Source organism: Mobula birostris, chromosome 23 (genome assembly GCF_030028105.1).
Source record: "Mobula birostris isolate sMobBir1 chromosome 23, sMobBir1.hap1, whole genome shotgun sequence".
Taxonomy (NCBI): domain Eukaryota; kingdom Metazoa; phylum Chordata; class Chondrichthyes; order Myliobatiformes; family Myliobatidae; genus Mobula; species Mobula birostris.
The window spans coordinates 42,399,474-42,425,053 of NC_092392.1; the positions used below are offsets into that span (position 1 = coordinate 42,399,474).

General features: G+C 43.6%; 1 protein-coding gene across 1 annotated transcript in view; it reads right to left on the reverse strand.

Annotated features, from left to right (window-relative positions):
* The window catches only part of LOC140187004 (laminin subunit beta-4-like), a 166,801-nt gene that overhangs the window by 39,333 nt on the left and 101,888 nt on the right, over positions 1-25,580 (reverse strand). Inside the window, exons 20-23 of the mRNA XM_072241865.1 lie at positions 22,934-23,091; positions 19,347-19,553; positions 3,298-3,515; positions 2,929-3,025 (exon numbers count right to left, since the gene is read on the reverse strand). Of these exons, the coding sequence (XP_072097966.1) occupies positions 2,929-3,025; positions 3,298-3,515; positions 19,347-19,553; positions 22,934-23,091 (680 nt within the window). The remainder of the gene's footprint in view (positions 1-2,928; positions 3,026-3,297; positions 3,516-19,346; positions 19,554-22,933; positions 23,092-25,580) is intronic.

Genomic DNA, 25,580 nt, shown 5'->3' on the forward strand with positions numbered 1-25,580 from the left:
CTGCTGACCTACTTTTGTGTTTTTACTAATAACAGACACTATGTTCAGATGAAGTGATCGCTGTGACATGGCATGTAAATGCTTGTTACACATGAAGATGTACACTACTGTGCAACAAAGGAGCTGGTTGTGGACTACAGGAGGAATGGAGTCAGGCTAACCCCTATCGACATCAATGGATCTGGGGTTGAGAGGGTGAACAGCTTTAAGTTCCTCGGCATAAACCACTGATGATCTCACGTGGTCTGTACACACCAGCGGTGCGGTGAAAAAGGCACAACAGCGCCTCTTTCACCTAGGACAGTTGAAGAAGTTTGGTATGGGCCCCCATATCCTAAGAATTTTCTACAGGGGCACATCTGAGAACATCCTGACTGGCTGCATCACTGCCTGGTATGGGAACTGTACTTCCCTCAATCGCAGTACTCTGTTGAGAGTGGTGCGGACAGCCCAGCATATCTGTAGATGTGAACTTCCCACTATTCAGGACATTTACAATGTGTAAAAAGGGCCCGAAGGATCAATGGAGACCCGAGTCACCCCAACCACAAACTGTTTCAACTGCTACCATCCGGGAAATGGTACCACGGCATAAAAGCCAGGACTAACAGGCTGTGGGACAGCTTCTTCCACCAGGCCATCAGGCTGATTAATTCATGCTGATACAGTTGTATTTCTATGTTATATTGACTGTCCTGTTGTACATATTATTTATTATAAATTGCACATTGCACATTTAGACGGAGACCTAACGTAAAGATTTTTCCTCCTCATGTATATGAAGGATGTAAGTAATAAAGTCAATTAAATTCAATTCAATTCAAAAGCCTTAGGCAGGCTAGGGTGCTTACGACTTCTGCACAATACTGTAGTAAATTTCTGTATTGCACTGTACTGCTGCAAAAAAAAAAAACAAATTCATGACATACGTGAGTGATGATAAACCTGATTCTGATATGGGTCTCTATTCCGGACTATGAATGGGAAGGAGGGCAGGAAGAGGGGAATCACGGTTTGGAAAAAGAGATGGGAGAGGGGAGGGAGTGGAAAGCACCCGGGAGACAATCTGTAATGATCAATAATCCAATTGTTTGGAATCAATTGTCCTTGCCTGGTGTCTCAGGGCTGAGTGTGTCTCCAACCCCCACCCCCCCACCCTGACATTCCTTCCCTGCCACCTGATCCACACCCCTACCGCGACACTCCACCCTTACCAATCCCAACATCCTTTGCTTCCAACAGGTTTTGCAAACTCGCTCTCCGCTCCACTCCACATTAACAAATACAATACTGTTCAAAAGTCTTAGGCACCCTAGCTCTATATATGTGCTTAAGACTTTTGCTCAGCACTGTACCTAGAAGGAGCTCTAGATTAAGTGTATGTGGCAGGAGTTCTAGATGAGAATGTACACCTTCACAGACAACTGTGTTGGCTGATTTTCACTGGAATTCCGATGAGTACATTTAAGGACTGTGCACTAAGAAGGCTTTGTTTTTGAATCAGTTCACTTCTGATCATCTCATTACCTGCCTGGAGATAAACAACCTACATTCCAGGGTTCTTTAGTAATTATAAACTCTCTCCCTTCTGCTGATGAGCTTCTAAGTTAGCCAGCTTCTCTGCTATTATTGACCATCACTTTTTTAAAGAAAGTACCTACACATAGATAAAAACATTAGAATGTTAATATTGGTCCTAATAATATCTAACAGCAAGACTTGTTCCTGTGGTGTACTGTTTTAAGGTCCTGACGAAGGGTCTCGGCCTGAAACGTCGACTGTACCTCTTCCTAGAGATGCTGCCTGGCCTGCTGTGTTCACCAGCAACTTTGATGTGTGTTGCTTCTATTTTATCTCGGTTTATAAAATCAAGAGTAGCGTAAATAAGGTGAAATAGTCAAAATCTTTTCCTCAGAGTAGGAAGACCAAAACCAAAGGGTGTAGGTTTAAAGTGCAAGGGGAAAGGTTTAAAAGGACCTTAGTGGCATCTTTTCTGACAGAGTGTGGTGAATATATGGAATGATCAACCAGGGAAAATGGTAGAGATGGTCACAATTATGATGTTTAAAAGTCAATTTCATGGATAGGAAAGGATATGGGCCGAATACAAGAAAATGGTATTAGCTCAGGTAGGCACTTTGGTTGGCCTGGATAAGTTGTGTTAAAAGGCATGTTTCTGTTTCTGCCCTCCAAGAAGACCACAACCTTGTTGTGGGTTGGAGGTTTGTGTACCTGAGTGATCTGGAGAGCTACATTGAATGGGGTCAGGGCTCTATGCTTTGGATCTTGATAGGGCCATCAATGCCACACAGGTCAAAAAGTAGAGGACAGACTAGGAGTGGTCCACCAGTCCTCCAGGTTCAGGGGTTCAGCTCACGGCTAACAACCCCGACTGGTCAAACAAAACTACTATGGAAACAGCAATGAAGAATCCTTCTACACCTAACTGCGACAGTATTCCTGAGACTTCACTTGCATGACTGACAGTAGTGAAAACCGAGAGGAAGCTACTGACACAATGAAGGAACTCCCAAACATCGCCAGAGATGGAGGACCTTCAGTGCTGTCTTAAGCGTCAGGGACATAACGGGCAGTAATCTAATCTATCCCGTTTTTGTGACTAATAATCTGGATTTTCAGCACTTTTTAGTGCAACTGTGGAAACCTGTAGAAATTACTTAATATGAGTCAATCATTCAGTGACACTGGCAGAGACTCTTAATTGTGAGTTCCTCCAATCCTTATGTTTCAAACGTGAACTAGTGCCTATACTTGCTATGCAGAAATACATCCTGAAAGTGCGTTGCTGGTTTGAAAATGATTTCAACATTTCCTTTTATATATTCTTGCTAGTTCCAAAAATTCTCTGCATTGCTGAGCAGTTTGAGCTTCCTGTGAGTAAGTATTGTGATGTAATTAGATACTCACGTTTACACTGGATCTTTGGATCGCCGAAGTAATTATCCTGACATTCAGAACATGTCCTCCCCCCATAGCCATCTTTGCACTGGCATTCTCCAGTAAACTGAAAGAGTGCAATAGAAACTACTTCAGAATGAAATGTAAAACCCAGGATTTTGCATTACTGTGTAAATGAGTATTCCAGCTGATGTGCTACTGAACTGGATAAATTATTCTAGCACTCATAAATAGCAATAGTTTCCTCTGTTGGACTGGATGTTCATGCTCAGTGTATTTCCTTCATTAATTGCTATATTTGTGATTAATCAACATTATTAAATATTGCACATTAATTCAAACTCTATCTTTGATTAAGAATGCTACTTTCCATCTTGCCTCATCACACTGAGTGCTGGCAGAATTCTGTGGGTCACAATGACAAGGTTCACACCCTCTTCCACCGGGCAGGTTCCAGAAATCTGGAGCACATTCCCCGCAGTTGCTTCCTACCACAGAAGGCAAGCATGGGCAGTGACCAGTCACTCGATCACACGTACATAAACCATTGGGAAGGCAGTGCCTTCTGTCGACTCCAATGCCATTGCAAGTACACTCTGAAAAACAGTTTAAACAACGTGTTAGAGTAATACAGTGTGCAATAACTTGCATTTGTGCAGAAAGAAAATATCTCCAACATCAACAAAAGAAATTCGGCAGATTCTGGAAATCCAAAGCAATATACACAAAATGCTGGGGGATCACAGCAGGTCAGGTAGCATCATGGAAATGAACAAACAGTCGATGTTTCGGGCTGAGACCCTTCTTCAGGACTGGAAAGGAAGGGGAAGATGCCAGAATAAAAAGGTGGGAGGGATGGGAAGAAGTATAACTAGAAGGTGATAGGTGAAGCCAGGTGGGTAGGAAAGGTAAAGAGTTGGAGATGAAGAAATCTGATAGGAAAGGAGAGTGGTCTATAGGAGAAAGAGGAACGAGGAGGGGACCCAGGGGAATGTGATATGCAGGTGAGAGGCCAGAGTGGGAAATAGAAGAAGAGGGGGAGGCAGGGATTTTTTTATTTTTATCAGAAGTAAGAAAGGATATTTATGCCATCAGGTTGGAGACTACCCAGATGAATATAAGCTGTTGCTCCTCTGTCCTGAGAGTGGCCTCATCATGGCACAGGAGGAGGCCACGGACTGACATGTTAGAATGGGAATGGGAATTGGAATTGAAATGTCGGGCCCCTTTTGCAGATGAAGCGGAGGTGCTCGACAAAGCGGTCCCCTAGTTTACCACAGGTATCACCAATGTAGAGGAGGCCGCATCGGGAGCACTGGATGCAATAAACAACCCCAGCAGATTCACAGGTGTAACGTTGCCTCACCTGGAAGGACTGTTCGGGGCCCTGAATGAAGGTGAGGGAGGAGGTGAATGGGCAGGTGTAGTAACTTGGCCACTTGCAGGGATAAGTGCTGGAAGGCAGATTAGTGAGGAGGGGCGAATAGACAAGGGAATCATGAAGGAGTGATCCTAGCGAAAAGTGGAGGGTGGCGGAGGGAAATAAAGTTGTGTTTGATGATAGGATCCCTTTGGAGATGGCGGAAGTTGCGGAGAATGATATGTTGAATGCAGATGCTCATGGGGCAGTAGGTAAGGACAAGAGGAACTCTATCACTGCTAAGGCAGCGGAAAGATGGAGTGAGTGCATACGTTCGGGAAATGGAGGACATACAGGTGAGGGCAGCATCAATGGAGCAAATGTCTCCAGCATCTTTATATGGTTCAGATAGTAGACTTCACATCCTGAATTACTTTTATCTGTTTTTCAGTGCCTTGTGCAGTGAATTGAAGTGATAATATTATTCCAGACTAGTTAGTATCATTATCCAAAGTCACAGTAATATCTTACATTTTTTTTATATGGCCTTTGCTAATTCCCAGGCCTATATATCACATTACCTGATGTTGGAAATGCACGATGCACTTTGTGATTATTTTCACATGTAAACAGCTTTATTTTCTCTTCCGTCAGCAGATATAAAAACATTAAATGCTGGAAACATTCAACAATTTGGGCAGTAAGTGTGGAGAAAGAAACAGAGGCAAGCTTGGATTGAAGACCCATTATCAATACAGGGAAAGAGAGAGAGAAAAACAATTGGCTTTAAGTTGCAGAGAGGGTGTGGAAGAAATGGGTAGGACAAAGGAACCAGGTATGAGAAGATGAGGCCAAATCTACCCAGGGGATAAGATGTAGCCAAGATTGTCTTGCCTTTTGATTAATGGGGGTAGTTAGGGAAGGAGAAAGAGAATCTGAATAAAGAGGCATAAAATCTATGAAATGAGGGTAGTTGGAAAGAGAACACAAACAAGTGAACATAAAAGATGCAAAATGCAGAGCTGTGGCACAAACTATGCTATTGGAGAGAGGGGAAAAATGAATTAGCATCACAGATGGACAAGCCAATTCTTGTTTAGGTAGAGAAAGCTTAAAAATGTGGAATTTGATAATTGAGTACTGATCACTGCAGCATGTCCAGACAGACGATAAGATGCTGTTCCTCCAACTGGCTTAATTATAATTGCCATAGATGGACGGAATGGGATGGAAATTAAAGAGGCAAGAAGCAGGGCCATCCTGATGGACTGGACACAGGTACTCAGCAAAGCCATCACACAGTGTGCTTAGTTTCCCCAATGTAGCAACTACCTTGTGCAAATGGAACGCAGTACACTAGACTGGAAGAACTGCGAGTAAATCATTGCTTATAGATGTTGGGATGGAAGAGATGAAAAGGCAGGTGTTACATCTCCTGCGGTTGCACGATAGAGTGCTGTAAGGGGGGGAAGTAGTTGATGGAGCAGAAGAATTGACCATGTTAATAATTCACCAATTTAGTTCACCTTAATAGTTCACCAATTTGTAGAATTTACAGTTCTTGATTTTCATTAAATATGTAACCGGAGCACCCAAAGGAAACCCATGTAGTCACAGGGAGAACGTACAAACTCCTTATAGGCAGTGGTGGGAATTTAACCAGTGTCACCTGTACTGTAAAGCTTTGTGCTAACCACCTTGCTACTGAGATCTCACACTAGTCCAGTAGGTTGATGCCACGAGACACATGGATAGATAATTTAATTTCAAACGCTGTAACTGACAATCAAGTGAAACCCTGTTGGTTTCCTTGGCTGCGTAAGTCAAGGGAAGACACCCTCCGGTCCTGCCAAACTCATGAGATTGAGACAGCTCTCCCACCCCAAACTCGGTTTGTGTGGATGCTGTGTAATTTGCTACCCTGTTACAATTCAGTGCCAAGAAATAACAGACAGCACACTGCGTATGACTAAAGGAATTATATTTATGAAACTAACTTAACTAAAGGGTTAGTAAAGAAAAGAAAGAAAAAACAAAAAGGGCTCATTATAATTAAGCAGTCAAGTATGCACAAGTCGGAGCTCATCTTGAACTTCTCTGTCACTCACGCGCTGGGTCCTTGGTCAACATGAAAGCACACACCACCTTCCGAATGTCGCTCGCAGTCCATCTCATGCAAACGGGTCTCACACCTAGTTGTGTCCTATGACCGGTTCTTCCCAGCATCTTCTCTCTTCATCTCCACCAAACAAAAGCTCCAAGACCAACCTTAGTGTCCCTCACCAAAAAAACCTATCCCCAGTTCCACCATCCTAACTGGGTGGCACACATTCCTCATCGTCCCTCATCTTCAACAATAACCAAAACAGGCTGAAAGCAGAACAGACTGCTCTTACTGAACTGCTAAATGAAATACCTAGAGCAGCATAACAGTAAAGGTGTGAACCAGGACATTACACAAGCACATTACACATGGAAGCCTATTGAACAAAGACAGAATGCTGTTTCTTTGTCACATGACCTGCTGAATATTACTGGTATTATCTCTGTCTGAATCTCAAAATCCTGATTACGTTGCTTTTGACTCACACATAGTTTATCATATGAGATAAAATTCTGCTATGAACCCTCCCAAAATGGTTTACCAGGAGAATATTGCAATAGGCTTAATAGTTGGGTGAAGGGGTACAGGGACTGAACAAGAAATTTGCGCAATACCTGTGACAGATTGATAACTTTATGTTGGGCACATGGCCAAGTGGTTAAGGTGTTTGTCTAGTGATCTGAAGGTCGCTAGTTCGAGCCTCAGCTGTGGCAGCGTGTTTGTGTCCTTGAGCAAGGCACTTAATTACACATTGCCCTAGTGTCTGTGCGAGGAGTGGCGCCCCACACAGACTTCCAATCTGTGCCTTGTAAGGCATGAAAATGCCTGACGCAGGCCCCTCATGGTTTGAGTCAACGTTCCCCTATGACTAGGTACGTTCTGCCTCTAGAGGGGCTATTCGGTTTCTATGTAGTTTGTTTTGTGGAAACGCCACTTCCTATTTGTAAGTGGTCTTTGACATCATTCCCTGCACGACTTGGAGCACACACGGTAGAAAGACATCCATCCCCATTCGCTCTTAATTTGTCCTTGAAACAGCAGCATCTGTGAGTCTTAAGCTTTCCTAATATTGGTAAATATTTAGTAGATGTACTTTGAAAGAAGTATTGGTTATCTTTCATTGCTACTATGCTGTCATTATGCCACAAGTTCACTCTAGTGTGTGGCTAGGTATAGCTCAAACATCATCTATAAATTTGCTGATGATACAACCATAGTTGGTAAAATCTCAGAAGGAGATGAGAGGGCGTACAGGAGTGAGATATATCAACTAGTTGAGTGGTGTCTCAGTAACAACCTTGCACTCACTGTCAGTAAGATAAAAGAGCTGATTGTGGACTTCAGGAAAGATAAGACGAGGGAACATGAACCAGTCTTCAGAGGGATCAGAAATGGAGAAAGTGAGCAATCTCTGAGGATCTAACCTGGTCCCACATATCGATGCAGCTATAAAGAAGGCAAGGCAGCCATGAACGCTATCTCTCTTTTAAAAAAATATATATCCTTCTGTTTTACACTTTTTAATCTATTTACATACTTACAGTATTTGTTTTACATTTTTAAAAATTTCTCTATTATTATGTATTGCATTGTAGTGTTGCTGCTATGTTAGCAAATTTCACAACACGTGCTGGTGACATTAAGCCTGATTCTGATTCTGAGTCTGATATTTCATGGCATAGGTATAGAATGTTGCATGTGTGGTTTACCTTATTTAACACTGATTGTGAGAATAATCAATAATATTAATATACTCAGGCGTGCGATGATTCTGTATTGAATTTAATACATGTGAATCTAATTCTTAATTTTCTGCAGTTTCACGAAGTTTTCTCATAAAAAACACTTGAAGAAAGCTTCCAGCTCAGATGATTTTTGTGAACGCCATTAACTCCCTGCCTAGTTTTGTATGAGGGCAGTGGAGTGAAAAGATCACTCATCTTAAAAGGCACTGCCACAGACTGGAGACACGTCTGAACACCGTACGCTACAATTTCTGCCTCTGACCTCAGCAATGTTGATTGCCAAGCCTTGGAAGTCAGGTCAGAATGTGACACATCAATAGCGTCTTCACAACGCTCAAACAAAACCAGAGCTGAAGCAGCAGGAATGAGAGTAGTGTATGCTAAGTGAAAAGTTGAAATGATAATAGAAAAAGCTCATTTAGACATAGAGAAAACTCACAGGGATTGTTAGGCTGTATTCTGGGGTTAGGGCATATAGCAAATATTAATTTCACCAGCAACCAATCTTCAGGTTTGAATGTGGTTTGCAGATTGAATTTAAAATGCAGCCCTGAACAAGTAGACCTCAGATGCTTGCATATGCATGAATGTGGCCTAGTCAGCAGAGATTAACATTTATTTTGGGTGTGGGTGCGAAGAAGGAGGTTTGTGAAAACTGTATGTAATTCAAAGGAAGCATTGTAGATACAGTGTAATGTGACGAGAATACACATAGATTAAGATGTTAGCTGTCCTGTGCTGGCACCAGTGGGATCAGCAGTTGGTCTGCCACCTGTCTACAGGAGAGAGAGATAAGGAAAACAATGGAGCAGCATTTGGAGATGTTAATGAAGGGACGGGAGAACGTAACGGAAGGAGAGAGCTGTCAAGATCAGCTCCCCCTTTGAACCCTGAACTGTTTGAAGTGATGGACAGACGATACCCCAGCAGGGGGATAAAAAGGGACAGGTTCGCTAAGGCAAGACACACACGACATCCGAGATAACGAGACCCTGGAAGCGGTGCGTCTCTCACAAGTCGGTGGGAAGTTTTGGAAGGCCGGTTGCGGGACCAGGCCATAAACGCACAGGGTGGAAAGGCACGATCGGCGGGAACCTGGTGTGTGTCCACCCTTGCCTGGGTGCCCGGTTCACCGCAGAGAAACGATCGTATCCTTTTGATTAGAGTACTGTGTTGCTTGTTTCTTTAATAAAACTTTCTTAGTTCTAGTAATCCAGACTCCAACTGAGTGCTCCATTTCTGCTGGTTTCGCATCCCAGTTACAGGGTACGTAACATAAGTGGGGTTCTCGTCTGCGATTTTGAATGCTAAATTTGGGGTGGAGTAAATTGATTGGGTTAAAATTCCCGAAAGAAAGAAAAGACAAACAGCAGGAATGGAGATTGAGGAATTTCTAAAGGCGCCGACCCTGGAGGCATTAGAGGATGCGAGGAAAGCGGAATTGGTAGCTGTGGCCAAACGGTTGAATCTTGCTAAGGGAAAGTCACCAATGAGGAGAGAGGAGATACACAGAGCTATTGTAGAGCACTATGTATCTAAAGGTGTGTTTCCCCAAGGGGAGCTGGAGGTGGTGTCTATTGAAAAACCTGCTGGAGTCGCGGTACAGGTGCGGCTTGAAAGACTGAGACTCGAGCACGAGTTCCGGGTACGGCAGTTGGAGAGAGAAGAGAAAGAGAGGCAATAGGAGCGAGAAGAGAGAGAGAGGCAGAGGGAAAGGGAATTTGAGCTGGAGAAGTTAAAGATAAGGGTCGAGCAGGGGCCCGTGCCGAACCAAGGTGGAGGGTTCCGGGCGACCCAGGAGGTTAGGCTGGTTCCCCCATTTGACGGTACCGACGTGGATCGGTACTTTCTTCATTTCGAAAAAGTTGCTACAAGTCAGGACTGGCCGAGGGATAAGTGGGCTGTTTTGCTTCAGAGTGTACTGAAAGGGAAAGCCCAACAAGCTTACTCAGCTTTGTCCGCGGAAGATGCCCAGAGGTATGAGGTGGTGAAAGAGGCCATCCTCAGGATTTATGAGTTGGTCCCGGAGGCATACTGGCAGAGGTTCCGGAATGCGAGGAAGCAGTGGGACCGCACGTACTTAGAGTTTGCCCGTGAGATGCAGACATATTGTGAGCATTGGTGCGCCTCGAAGGGGGTAGAGGGGGATTATGACAGACTGCTACAGCTGATCCTGATTGAGCAGTTTAAAGGTTGTGTCCCTGAGGGTATGAGACCATACCTAGATGAGAAAGAGGCAGCCACGTTAGCCGCAACTGCTAAGTTAGCGGATGAGTATGCGTTGACGCATAAAATGAAGTTTGCCCCGAGTAAAGGCTACCAGAAGGGTAGTCAGGACGGCGGGGAGAGTCCGCCAGAAAAGTCAGAAAGTAAGCCGGGGACTAGTGAGAAGGATAAGGTAGACCGGGAGCAGTCTGGTAGGAAGTCTCCTGGGGTCGTCTGTTATAATTGCGGGAAAGTCGGACACTTTGCATCCAGGTGCTTTGCCCCAAAGAAGGAGACGGGAAAAGGAAAAACGGCGATATTGACTGGCTGTATCGAGCTGGTAAATGAACCGCTGGGACAGGACAGGTCTGCCAAAGTTCAGGAAGGGCACGAGAGGTTTATCTCAGCCGGATTGGTGTCGGTGAAGGAGGGGTTAAAACCAGTTCCAGTGCGGATCTGGAGAGACACGGGAGCGTGTCAGTCACTAATACTGAAGAGCGTATTAGAGTTTAGCTCAGAGACCCAGACTGGGGAGGTCAAGGTCAAAGGTATTGGGGAAGGGACAGAGGCCGTCCCTTTGCACCAGATACACTTACAAAGCAACCTGGTCTCTGGACTAGTCACGATCGGGGTGAGGTCCGAATTACCGATGAAAGGCGTGGAAGTCTTGCTCGATAATGACCTCGCCGGGGGGAATCGTGTTCCCAGCAATGAGATTGACAGGTCAGCCTGCCAGCATTGAGGCCCCGCCCATGGACTCACAGGTTCGTCACGGGACTGCGGTAGTAAATTTAGCTGAGACGTTTCTGCCAGCCTTGTATGAGAAGGGGGTAGAAAGTGAAAAGAAGAAGTGTAGTGAGACAAGAGGTAGTGAGGGAGCTGAGACAGACTTAGCATTAGCCAGGAAAGAATTTGTGCAGGCGCAGGAGCGAGACGAGGGGCTGATGTTTTTGGCAGAGACAGCTCTCTCTGACACAGAATTAACAAGGGAACCAGTAGGCTATTGTGTGGAGGAGGAAGTGCTAAGGAAGAAAGGGAAACCAAGTACCGTACCCGCAGATGAGGAATGGGGGGTGGTGCAAAAGAGTTATGGGGATGAAATTTTTAACCCGGCCCACAAGGTAGCCCCCGATGGACATTTTGCGGTGCTGGAGGAAACAGTTGGTGGAATCATGAAAGGGGTTTACCGGCTGCCCAGGAGGAAGGATGTTATTGATTATGACCGACGCGAACTGAGACGGTCACAGGCTTTTGATATGCTAACAAACCTAGTCGGTGTTAGCGCGGAAATCAATGAAGCTAGGGTCCCCCTGATAAGAGAAAAAAACTATTTTGAAAAGATGAGTATGGTATCGACCAGATGGGAGAAGGCTATTGTTTTGGCCAGCTCTGCTGATAAGGTCTCTCCCTTAATCCCCGAACAAAGCAACTTTTTAGGAGAAGTAATTAAACGACTCGCACACGTGTGTTTGATTGTCCCGAGGCGATGCAAAGAACTGGGACATTGGGTGGTGTTTGTTACACTAGGCCAGCCTAATGAACAATATCCATATAGAATGAGTAATTCGGTGACGAAAGGGCTGACGAACACAGAGGTGTGTATTGGCGATGTAATACGGCTGTTTGAAGCCAGCTTGATAGTGAACCTTGAAAAAAATGAGTTCGGCCACACGAAGGTCACTTACCTGGGAATTGTGGTGACACAGGGGCAGCTGGCAGCGATGCAAGCTACAGTGCAGGCTATCGCTGACATTCCAACCCTAACAGAGAAGAGGGCCCTCAGAAGGCTCTTGGAGATGGTGGGGTACTGTAGGAAGTTTTGCAATAACTCTGCGGTTACTACCCCTCCCCCTCCTACTAAGCCCTTGTGAGAGAAAACTAAGTCGGAACGGGACGACTCTTGTTATTGTGGTCCGGGACGAAACCCAATGAGAGGTTACATTGATCGCAATTCATCAGTGTTTTTGGCCACTACGAAGTTTGCTAAGTTGGAGCCTGGTCTAAGGGATTATTAATAACACATATAAAAGGAACAGAAAATGTGATGGCTGACTGTCTGTCAGGTGTTGACAACTTCAAATTCACTGTATTAGCCAAATAGCTGATAAAGATGTATATTTGTGTGTATCAAATAATGTATTCATGTTTGTAATTTTTACCCCGGTGAAAATCCTTAAAGGGGGGAAGTGTGACTAGAATACACATAGATTAAGATGTTAGCTGTCCTGTGCTGGCACCAGTGGGATCAGCAGTTGGTCTGCCACCTATCTTCAGGAGAGAGAGAGATAAGGAAAACAATGGAGCAGCATTTGGAGATGTTAATGAAGGGACGGGAGAACGTAACGGAAGGAGAGAGCTGTCAAGATCGGCTCCCCCTTTGAACCCTGAACTGTTTGAAGTGATGGACAGACGATACCCCAGCAGGGGGATAAAAAGGGACAGGTTCGCTAAGGCAAGACACACATGACACCCGAGGTAACGAGACCCTGGAAGCGGTGCGTCTCTCACAAGTCGGTGGGAAGTTTTGGAAGGCCGGTTGCAGGACCGGGCCATAGACGCACAGGGTGGAAAGGCACGATCGGTGGGAACCTGGTGTGTGTCCACCCTTGCCTGGGTGCTGGGTTCACCGCAGAGAAACGATCGTATCTGGAAACGGAGGGGGTCACGGTCGGTGACCTCAGATGACATCACAAAGGACTCGCCCGAAAGGTCTGTGTGGAAGCTGTTTTTCAATATTCATTCGTTTTGCTCTCTCTCTCCTTCGCCCCACTGTCCATCTGTCACGGCAGCGATTACTGCGAACTGAACTGAACTAAATTGAACTGAACTTTGCGTCACTTTGAAACTGGTCATTTACCCCTAGACAATGATAGAGCTTGATTGATCCTGTTACCTTAATTCTGTGTACATGTATGTTTATCATTGCTGAACTGTTGCATTCATTATCCTCTTGATTAGAGTACTGTGTTGCTTGTTTCTTTAATAAAACTTTCTTAGTTCTAGTAATCCAGACTCCAACTGAGTGATCCATTTCTGCTGGTTTCGCAACCCAGTTACGGGGTACGTAACAGTAAATATAGAATTGTCCTGCTGCTACCTTTGATCTTTGGCATATAAAAATGTCATATAATATTGGGTCAGGAGGACTTTTCTTACAAGAGTGTCTCAATATGATGCCTGCTATACATTTTTGTTGAATAAAACACCATATCCACGTCACAACACAGACATGGAGAAAGCTCCTGTCGAAGCTGCATTGAGTGCGCTCAAGGAGAAGCATGACGCTGAGTCTGCCTTAGAAGCAAAGGTGTATGAAGGAACAGCTAACTTAGACAGTGGTAGTTGTCTCTAGGAAGATGATTGAAGAAGTACAAGTTCTCTAAGATGACATGGTTGCTCAACAGAGGATGAAATCAATGTAGCAGACCAGCTTCCTGTCATGCTTCACACCAAATTTTTACCCAGAACTCCTGAACTTGCATCCTCGGCTTCAAATTCAAATCCAAAGAAAGATGAACCCTTGTTTAAAGTAGAAATCATTCAAGGTAGAAATTGAAAAAGTGCCCAAGATCACCCAACTTGGAAACACATGGCTGTTCACGTTTAATAAGAACAGACAAAAGCTGAATAGTGCACCAATTGCATCAGTGGCTCACCTTTCGCCAGAAGCTACTGCAGAACCAGCTGCAGAGCCCTCACTCTTTCTACCGTACCTTCTTTGGTGATAAATCACCTTTGGACAATAGTTTGAAAGAGATGCTGAGTCTGGTCACAGAAACCCTGAGGCAGAGTCAGTGCGAATGTCATCCAGAGAGTGGTGGAGAATCTGGGGAGGGTAGCAAGGAGAACTGGAGAAGCAGTAACAATATATCACAGAACAAGGCGGACACACGGTGCAGCAAGCATCAGTGGTTGCCATGAAACTGAGCCAAGAAGCTACTGACACTTAAGAAGAGTTAGACCCAGATACAGCTGTATATCCAGGGCCAGTTCCTTGGGCTCCTGGTTCCAGCAAACCCACAGCAGGGCATATTGGAGAGCCAGATGAGCATCCATCAGATGTAGCTACTTCCCTAGACCCTCTAAAGACATGTTCTGGAACATCAGACCCTGCCAAAAGCGGAGCCAGTGCATTGCTTGTGGAGTCAATAGGAGTGGAGGTTGGCTTGCACCTGCAACTCTCACTGACTGTGACCAGATTCCTAATAACAGGGATGAAATTCCAAACCCGGAAGCTGCACAGTATAAGGACATAGCAGACAAGATTCCTTCCCCCTCTTGGCTCTTCTGCTGAGATTCTCCTGCTGCTTGGCCGAGACACCATCCATGCAGATAAGGGGCATGAACAGTGCAATGGTCAGCACGATATACCTTAAGGCCAACAACTGGACCTGGGCTTGGGTCGTAATGGGTAAACTTTGCCTTGATGATGCTCATCAGCCCATTGTCAGACTAATTAAGACTAATGTCTCGGAGAATGGGTGCTCAAGTCATCTCAGATGCTGTGAGAGTTGTATCTATATAAAGGGTAGATTGTAGGAGTAGCCAAAGGCAGCCTTTTGCAGTGGTTGGCATATTTGGAAGCAACCTCTCATCACAGAGCAAAGGTTAGAATCCTTCTTGTAGTTCAAAAACAGGTGTATGCAGAGGATGCTCAGTGCATCACAAAGCAGGAAACTCTCCCAATCCAAAATAACTTAGTGAGCTCTGCCCATTTCTTGACTCTGAGGGGGTACAGCAAGTTGGAGGATGTATTAAAGGAGCACAACTCACGTCAGAGGTACCTCAACCAATCGTCATTCTGGGTGAGCACTGTGTCACCGTTCTGCTTGTCAGACATTACAACAAGCAATTATGTCATCAGTGAGAACATTTTTGAATCAAGAACGGTTAAAAGCTATGCTGTAAGACTGTCTCTAGATTAGTCTCTGAGACTGTCCTTCTTTTGCCAAAGATTCAATGAAATAATCATTTGACTTTTAGATTGAAGTAATTAAATTAGACATCATGGATGCTAGGCAGGGGGTGTTCTGCCTCTAGAAGCGCTGTTCAGTTTTGTTTGCAGTTCGTTTTGTACAAACTTCACTTCCTGTTTGTAAGCTGTTTTTTGCATCTTTTATTGCACAGGTTAATTTGGATTCCGAGCAAACGTGGTAGAAAGACATCCATCTCCATCCACTCTTTTATCAGCAGCTCAGGCAAGAGGAGTGTGTGTTGGTGTCAGTGTCAGAGCCCCTGCAGAAATTGGGAGAGAGAGGATAAAAGGAGCAGATTCGGGCAAGCCCATTCTTTTTGGGCAGCACAGGTGCAGGAAGTATCAGTGGCAGTGGCCTACTGAAGCTACAAGTGTGAGTATAAAAAGAGCAGACTTGGGTAAAGGCAGTCTTCTATCAGCTGCTTGGGTGAAAGGAGTATGTGTCGATGTTAGAGCCCTACCAAATTCAGGAGAGAGAGGACAAAAGGAGTAGATTTGGGCAAGGTTGGTCTTTTTGGGCTGCATAGGTGCGGAAAATATCAGTGCCAGCGGCCTACCAAAGCTGCAAATAAGAGAAGGGTAGGCTCAAGTGGAACAGCCGTTGTTGGAGTGAGCCAGTGATAGAGTGCGAAGGCTTTGGCTTATCAGGCTTTGGCGTGAGCAGGTGAAGGCACAGTTAAGAAAAGGCAAGCCTCTTTCTTCTTTGTGTAGAGTAGTCAGGATGGAATGCTCCTCCTGTCAGGTGTAGGAATTTGAGATACTTGATGGTTTCCCTGATGACTATATCTGCGGGAAATGCAGCCAACTTCAGTGCCTGACTGACCAGATCAAGGATTTGGAGCTGGAGTTAGATGTACTCAGGATCATTCGGGAGGCTGACGATATTATAGTCAAGACTTCTGAAGAGGTGGATGTGGTCACACGCAGAGTACTGCCTTCAGATAGTAGATGAGTGACCACCAGGAGAGCTGAGGGGATTAAGAAGTCAGTGCAGGGTTTCCCTGTGGCCATTCCCCTCAGCAACACGTATATCCCTTTGGATACAGCTGTGGGGAGGGAATGACCTATCAGATCATGGCAGTAGCTGTCAGGCTGGTGGCACGGTGAATGGTTCTGAGGCTTGTCAGGGAAGGGTAAAGTCAGACAGTGCAGTAGTTATAGGGGATTTGATTGTTAGGGGGACAGAAAGGAGATTCTATGGCCCCAAAAGAGACACCAGGATGATGTGTTCCCTCCTGGGTGCTAGGGTCCATGATGTATTGGAGTGGCTGCAGGATATTCTCAAGAGGGAGGGGGAACAGCCAAAGTTCATGGTGCATATTGGTACCAATGACATAGGCAGAAGAGGTCCTACACAGTGAGTATATAGAGTTAGGAAAGAGGCTGAAGAGAAGATTGTTATCTCTGGATTACTCCCTGTACCACAGGCTAGTGCAGGGAGGAATGAGGTGATAGGATGGATGAATGACTGGCAACAGAGATGATGCAGAGAATCTTTTCTGGGGATGGGGTGACCTGTACAAGAGGAATGGGTTGCACCTGAACTGGAAGGGAACCAATATCTTTTGCTAATGCTGCTCGGAAGCGCTTATGCTAATTTTGCAGGGGGCTGGGAACTGGAACTCCAGGTCAGTAAGACAAGGATCGAACCAGAAGGTAGATGTCAGGGAAAGAATTGAAAGGCAAAATTGAAATAACAAGTAGGATGGGTCAGATAGTTTGAAGTGTGTATATTTTAATATTAGGAGTATTATGGGTAAGGGTGATGAACTTGGAGCATGGATCAACAGATGGGACTACGATGCGGTAGCCATTACTGAAACTTGGTTGAGAGAGGAGCAGGAATGGGTGATTAATGTGCCAGGTTTTTGAAGTTTTAGAAATGATATACGAGGAGGTAAAAGAAGGGGTGAAGTTGCACTACTAATTAGGGACAATATCACCGCTGCACTCAGAGTAGACATAATGGAGGGGTCAGACACCAAGTCCATTTGGAATGAACTCAGAAATAAGAAAGGTACAATTAGGCTGATGGGATTGTACTACAGACCTCCTAACAGCCACCGGAACATTAAAGAACAGATATGTAATCCGATTAAGGAAATGTGTAATACTAGATACTGCCTTTCTGAGGCATCTCTCCTTGAAGATGTCTTGGATACCATGAAGGCTAGTACCTAAGATGGAGCTGCCTAATTTTATAACTTTCTGTATCTTCTGTTGATCCTGTGTGGTAGCCTTCTGCCACCACCCCCACCCCCCATACCAGACAGTGTTGTATCCTGTCAGATTGCTCTCCACGGTGCATCTGTAGAAGTTTTTGAGTATTTTGGGTGACAAACCAAATCTCCTCAAACTCCTAATGAACTATAGCTGCTCTCTTGCCTTCTTTATAGTTGCATTAATATGTTGGGGCCAGGTTAAATCCTCAGGGAACTTGAAATTGCTCACTCTCTCCACTTCTGATCCCTCTGAGGATTGGTTCATGTTCCCTCGTCTTACCCTTCCTGCAGTCCACAATCAGCTCTTTAGTCTTACTGACATTGAGTGCAAGGTTGTTGCTATGACACCACTGAACTGGCTGGTATATCTCGCTCTTGTACGCCTCTCATGTCCATCTGCAATTTTGCCAACAATGGCTGTATCATCAGCAAATTTGTAGATGGCATTTGAGCTATGTCTTGCTACACAATCGTGGGTATAGAGAGAGTAGAACACTGGGCTAAGCACACATGCCTGAGGTGTGCCGGTGTGGATCGTCAGTGAGGAGGAGATATTATTACCAATCTGCACAGATTATGGTCTTCTGGTTAGGAAGTCAATGCTCCAATTGCAGAGGGAGGTACAGAGGTCTAGGTTCTGTAATTTATTGATCAGGACTGTGGAAATGATGGTGTTAAATGCTGAGCTATAGTCAATGAACAGCATCCTGACATAGGTGTTTGTATTATCCAGGTAATCTAAGGCTATGTGAAGAGCCATTGAGATTGCATCAGCCTATTGCTAAGGTGATTAAGAAGGCTTATGGAATGCTTGCTTTTATTAGTGAGTTCAAAAGTCAGGAAATTATGTTGCAGCTTTATAAAACACTGGTTAGGCCACATCTGGATTACTGCATACAGTTCTGGTCGACCCATTATAGGAAGGGGTTTGGAGGGGGTGCAAAAGAGGTGTACCAGGATGCTTCCTGTTTTAAAGGGCACGTGGTAGAGGCAAATACATAAGTGGCTTTTAAGAGATGTTTGGATAGGCACATAGATGTATGGAAGATGGAGGGATTTAGACGTGATGTAGGTAGGAGGGAATTAGAGTTTGGGCATTTTCGATTTGCTTTTTAGCTGAGTCGGTACAACATTGTGGGCTGAATGGCCTGTTCCTGCGCTGTACTCTTCTTTGTTCTTTATTTGCACTTGAAACAGCAATACCTGTGAGTCTAAAGCTTTCTTAATATTGCTAAACATTTAAAAGATGTACTTTGAAGGAAATATGTTTATCATTCATGGCTATTAAACTACCTTTGCACCACAAGTTCACTCTGGTCTATGGCGTAACTGTAGAATGTTGAATCTATGTATTACCTTGTTTAACATTGATGGTGAGAATAATCAATATTATTATATTCAGCCATGCATTGATCCTGTATTGAGTCTAATACGTGGTTTACTTAAATTTTTGCAGTTTCACAAAGTTTTCTCATTACAAATCCTGAAGAAAACTTGCAGCTTGGGTTATTTTTGGGAGGTGTTTAACCCCCTGCCTAGCTTTGTACATCAGTTGAAGGTACTTTAACATGTTAACATTGAAAGTGCTAATTTCTGTCCTGCACAGTGTGGAAATGATACACTTCTGCATGTTAGGACATATTCTCTCACTGAGCAAGCTTCAGTGATTGTTTGTTTTTGGTCACACGGCAACCCGTTAAATGTACTCTCGGTTGCTACAATACTAATGAAATTCTACCCTGAAGTTTGCTTTACAAGGTATTACACTACAACAGGGAAAATCCCACTAATATGATTAATATGCTCAAAATCATACCTCTACAATCCTTGTTCTCTGCTGATCCATAATATCCTGGCCTGCAAAGCTGGCAGTTTTCTCCATAGGTATTATGCAGGCATTTCAGACACTCTCCGGTCTGCTGATCACAAGCCTCTGGATCTCTTCTGTCTATGTTATCATTGCAGTTACAAGGCAGACAGCGATCGCCGTAGAAGCCAGGGGAACATCTATCACAGTGAATTCCTGAACAAAAATACGAAAAAAAAACTGAACACAATCTCATTGCAACATCTAAATCTAGGGCAGTGGTACCCAATCTTTTCTCATGTCATGGACCCCTACCATTAACCGAGGGGGCCATGGACCCCAGGTTGGGCCCACTGATCTAGGGAGTCAAATGTAGTGACATAAATCCCAATGATGAGATCTGTATGGGTCACATGACTCAGAAGCTAAACACATTGTTTCAACAAATAGAAATGCTACTTATTTATTGTTCTTGTGAAAATTAAGTAGTTAGCTATGTTACCAGTCTCTGACAAATGAGAAAAAGTAATCCACCCTCCCCCTGCCCCACTTCACTCCATCTGCTCACCATTCCCCACCACTGCCAACCTCTGTTACAACCCTCCCTTTCACTTCCATACATTGACTATCTTGCTGTACAGTCTCAGTCCTAATGCAGAGTCTTGAGAGGAAACATTGACTATCCTCTGTCTCTACTGATGCTGCTCGACACACTGAGTTTTTCCAGCATTTTTTATTTGGGACAGGAAGTATTTCTTTTTCCTTAAGATTTTAACATCTGTTGATTTTGCCCCTCCTCTCTGCACACTGTCAGACAGTCTCTTTTTAATGGATTCTTTTGGGTTTCTTTGTTTAGTGGCTGCCGGTAAGAAGACAAATCTCAAGGTTGTATAATGTATAGATACTTTGATAATAAAAGTACTTAGAACTTCGAACTGTCTAGCAATGTTGATTCTGAATTTTGAATACATTCCCAATAAATTCAAAGTCATATCTGTTTGTTTTGGGCCATTGATGAAACCCTTTCTGGTAAGGGACTGGGAAACACATTGCAGCAACTTGTGTCTTAGTCTCATTTCCCCCATTCCTTAAAGAGTGATAATCCATCTGCAACTCAGCTTCTCCTGGTTTTCAGTAAGATCACCATACAGAGATTAAATAACTGTGTTTTGCTTCCCATGCAACTCCCTGATACTTAATTCACATTTGTTGGTTGTGTAATTACTGAGCAGGAAAAGGAAAATTCACTCTTTCCTCTTTCTTCCCCTTCTGCTGTTATCCCAGTTCACTGAATCTCAGATGTCCTCTGATGAAATTTGGCAGCAACTTCAAATTAGCAGAAGTGAAATCATAATTTTAGAATTTTAGGGAGAAACAAGAGAATGTGGATGCTAAAATCTGGAGCAAAAACAAACTACAAGAGGAATTTAACGGGTCAGGCAGCGTCTGTGGAGCTAGAAGGATGGTCAACATTTCTGATCAGCCCCGTGAGTTCCTCCAGCACTTTGTTTATTTGCTCAGAATTTTAGGGATTTGATCAGAGAAGCATTTGCAACAAAGCATCAATTTTAAACTAAGTTCATGAATGGCTCAACTGCAACAATCAAAACACTCATGGAGCAGGTTTTCAAGTTGCAGTACCGGGACAGAGGACATGAGATTAACTAGTGCCATAAGAGGCTATATACTTAATGATAACCATTGTAAACACAAGGAATTCTGCAGATGCTAGAAATCCAGAGCAACACATCTAAAATACCGGAGAGATTCAGCAGGTCAGGTAGCATCAATGAAGGGGAATAAACAGTCAATGTTCCGGGCCAAGACCCTTCATCAAGACAGTTGTGGGGCAACTGCAGCAAATCTCAGTAGTGTCTGATGCCTGTTACAGATTCATTGTTTTCACAAGGGTGAATACCGAACTGCTTATTAGGAGATCAAGGGGAAAGAAAGAATCAGGGGTGTATGGGGACGGGTTGGTGGGTGGTAAGGACAGGCCACGGAGACCAATCAAGTTCCGAGGAATGGATGTCAATGTTAACATTGATTGAGGTCTGGCATGAGAGGTAAGGGGACTGTTGGTGGTGGCTTTTGGCTAGCTGAACATCAGTGTGCTGTTGGGGACGGGGAAAGGTCATTGGAGATTGGCTCTTAATCAGGAGCTTCGATAGTCCGGCAGACAGGGAGTCAAGAATTGCAGTCCTGGAATTTGGGTGTCCGGGGTGATTGATGGGATAGTAGGTCGGTCAGCTGGTAAAGAAGACCTGAAGGATAGAGGAGAAGTGTTGGGATTACCATAATGGGGTCCCTGCCATAGAAGGAATCTCACTGTCGCAGGAGTGGATAATAATGAACTGTCCTGGGACAACTTAGGGTAAATTCCCATAAGACCATAAGACATAGGAGCAGAATTAGGCCATTCAGCCCATCAAATCTCCATTTCATTGTGGTTGATTATTATCCCTCTCAACCCCATTCTTCTGCCTTCTCTCTGTAACCTTTCACGCTCTGACTAATCAACAATTTTTCAGCCTCTGCCTTAAATACACCAAGTGACCTGGCCTCCACATCCACCCATGGCAACGAATTCCACAGATTCACTACCCTCTGGCTAAAGTAATGTCTCCTCATCTCCGTTCCAAATGGATGTCTCTCTATTCTGAGGCTGTGCCCTCTTGTCCTAGATTCCCCCTCCATAGGAAACATCCTCTTCACATCCACTCCATCTCAGGTTTCAACATGCCATGTCCAAAAACAATGTAATACAGCACTTATCCCTACCCACATTAGCGAGCAAATGTATGTCGTTAGTTGAATTTCTGCTATGATGAAAAATGTCCAGAAATGGTTAATATTGCATTCTCTTCCAGGGAAAGTCAAGTTTCTATTAATTAATGCTGAAATAAACTGCACTACTCTATATTTCTAGTCCACCTTGCTGACACAATTGCAGCAAATCTATAAAGTATGGAAAGCTATACCATGAATGAAACCACAGATACTCACATCAAGTGTAAATGTCTACAGTATTAGATAACTGGATATGGAAGGGGCTCAAAGTACAACTCTACTTCTCGTATTAATGCAGTTTTGCTTTTATCTAGCAATGCATTCACTCACCAGACAGAAATAATGCAGGCTCAAGAAGCCATTTTTTAAATAAAGCATTTGGACACTGTCAGAGCTCACAGTATACATACCAAGTGAATCTGATAATGGAAGCAATATTGAAGAAATGTAAGGAAACTACCAATCCATTTAGCCCAGAATACCAGTCTCAATTAGCAGATCTCATACTAAGTATTCGTAGGAGTTGCACTATTGGTTTCAGTGCCTCAAGATGGGAAGATCAGCCAGGATACCTGATCTTAGTCAGTAATACCTGATCAGCACTGAAAACTGCACCTGTAAATATGAGGTCCAGGTTAACTCTGACCAAAGAGCTACGTGCTGTTTCGAGATTTATCTTTGTATAATGCCACCTGGGCTTTAGTGAGCAATAAGGTGTGGAACCCAGAATGGATCAACATATTCAAAAGAGGAAAGGGAATCTTATATCACCTGGAAGTTGGCATTTGAAGCCAGAGTCTACGTACCTGCATAGCCTTCAAGGCAGTTACAAATCCATTGTTGAAGCTGAGGGTCTTCATAACAAGAATGGGCAAAATAGCGTCCACTGTTAGGAATATCAGGGCACCGACAGGGCTGACAAGGTTCATTTAAAGTAGGGTTTCCATAGAAGCCTTCACTGCATCTACAAAATGCAAATATAATATTTCAATCACAAATGATAAAGATGGCAGTTTAGAGCATTAAATATATCTACTATGGTTATTCATTCACTGAGCATTGTGATATATATAACAATAATATAATATTATCTTTATCAATTCAATTAGATGAACTAATTCTAATAAAAGTGGTAGGGACCTGGACCCACTGCAGTTTGCCTATCGCAACAACAGGTCTATGGCAGACGCAACCTCAATGACTCTTCACAAGGCCTTAGATCACCTGGACAATACAAACACCTATGTCAGGATGCTGTTTGTTGATTATAGGTCAGTGGATAACACGATCATTCCCACAGTCCTGATTGGTAAACTACAGAATCTGGGCCTCTGCACCTCCCTCTGCAATTGGATCATTGACTTCCTAACCAGAAGACCATGATCTGTGTGGATTGGTAATAATATTTCCTCCTCGCTGACGATCAACACTGGTGCCCCCCCCCAAGGGTGTGTGCTTAGTCCACTGCTGTACTCCTTCTATACCCATGACTGTGGGGGTAGGTATAGTTCAAATACCATCTGTAAGTTTGCTGATGATACAACCATTGTTGGTAGAATTTCAGACGAAGATGAGAGGGCATACAGGAGCAAGATATACCAGCTAGTTGAGTGGGGTCGCAGAAATAACCTTGAACTCAATGTCAATAAGACACAAGAGCTGATCGTGGACTTCAGGAAGGGTAAAACGAGGGAACACAAACCAACCCTCATAGATGAGTTAGAGTGGAGAGAGTGAGCAATTTGAAGTTCATGGTGTCAAGATCTCTGAGGATCTAACCTGGTCCCAACATATCGATAAACCTATAAAGAAGGCAAGGAAGCGACCATATTTCATTAGGAGTTTGAAGAGATTTGGTTTGTCAATTAAAATACTGAAAACTTCTACAGATTTACCGTGGAGAGCAATCTGACAGGCTACATCATTGTCTGGTATTTGGGGGGAGGGGGTGGCTAATGTACAGGACCGAAAGAAGCTATGGATATTTGTAAAAGTAGTCAGCTCTACCTTGGGTACTAGCCTCTATAGCATCCAAGACATCTTCAAGGAGCGGTGCCTCAGAAAGGCCACATCCATTATTAAGGACCTCCATCACCCAGGGCATGCCTTGTTCTCATTGTTAACATCAGGAAGGAGGTACAGAAGATTGAAGGCACACACTCAGTGATTCGTGAACAGCTTCTTCTCTTCTGGCATCCAATTCCTAAATGGACATCTAGTTCAGAGGAAAGTGATTCCAACATTTGCAAATTCTGAATGGCTGATGTAATTCCCGATGCAGGGTCAATGTCCATTTAGGAATTGGTCCTAAATTGTACTGCTGCTGCTAAGTTAACAAATTTCACAACACAGTGCATGCTGGTGATAATAAAACCGATTCTGATTCTCTTGAATATGTTCACAAGGAATAGGAACAGCTTAAACCTAAATAGTTAATCTTAGCGAAGTTAATGTTAAATTTGCACAAACATCGGTAATACTTCCATGAGGGTATTATGACCGTTTCTGGTCATCTCCCTTTGGGGAGGATCTGAAGGTGCAAGTTGACATGAATGAGGAATTTCAGCTGAAAAGTTAGTCTGGAAAATGACAGTTGCTTTGTCCAAGTCAAAGAAGAGTTTGAGAAGATTAACGGAGGTGCACAAGATCAAGACTGGTTCATGTATGGTGGATAGAGAGAAATTATTCCTATTTGTAGATGATTCAAAGATTGACGGTGCAGATTTAAAATGTTGGGCAAAAAATACAAGCAACATGTGAAAAAATGTCTTTATGTAGGCAGTAATAATAATTTATGATTCACTGCACTTTAGATGTGATGGAAACAGAATTAGTCTGAGATTTCAAAGTAGAATTGGGCCACCATTTGAGAGAGAATAGTATGTGGGGTTTATTGAAAGATCAGAGGAATGGGATTGATATCTGAAGATGGCATTGGCTGAATGGACCTAATTGCTTCCTTCTAAGCAGGAACAATTTCACAATTTTAAACCAGAAGCATTCCGATGTTGTAAGTATCAGCAATGTGACTCCATTCCAAATGGACACAGGATATGTTGAACCCACCCTGAGTGACTCATTTTATAGATGCTGTGGTGAGAAAGAAAAACATTGACAGTATAATTTATCAATAGACAGGACATGAACATTAAGTGTAAAAATATTTGTGCCGGTCCAGCCAGGAGTCTCTTTTGACAGAAAAGCAACCAGATAATCTGCACATGCAAAGAAGCCTGAAAGTTTGTATCCAAGATGATGTTCACATTTTGAAACCTTATTGATCTTAAATACCATTTATGTTTATTCCATAGTATGATGATTATATTAATTCCTACATTAAAACAACTCACTTACAATCAGTGTTTGTAATATGATCATGTGCAGCCACAGATGAGTCTTGCAACAATGCTATCATCACAACTACTTAAATAAGTATTTAGAACATCAGTAATG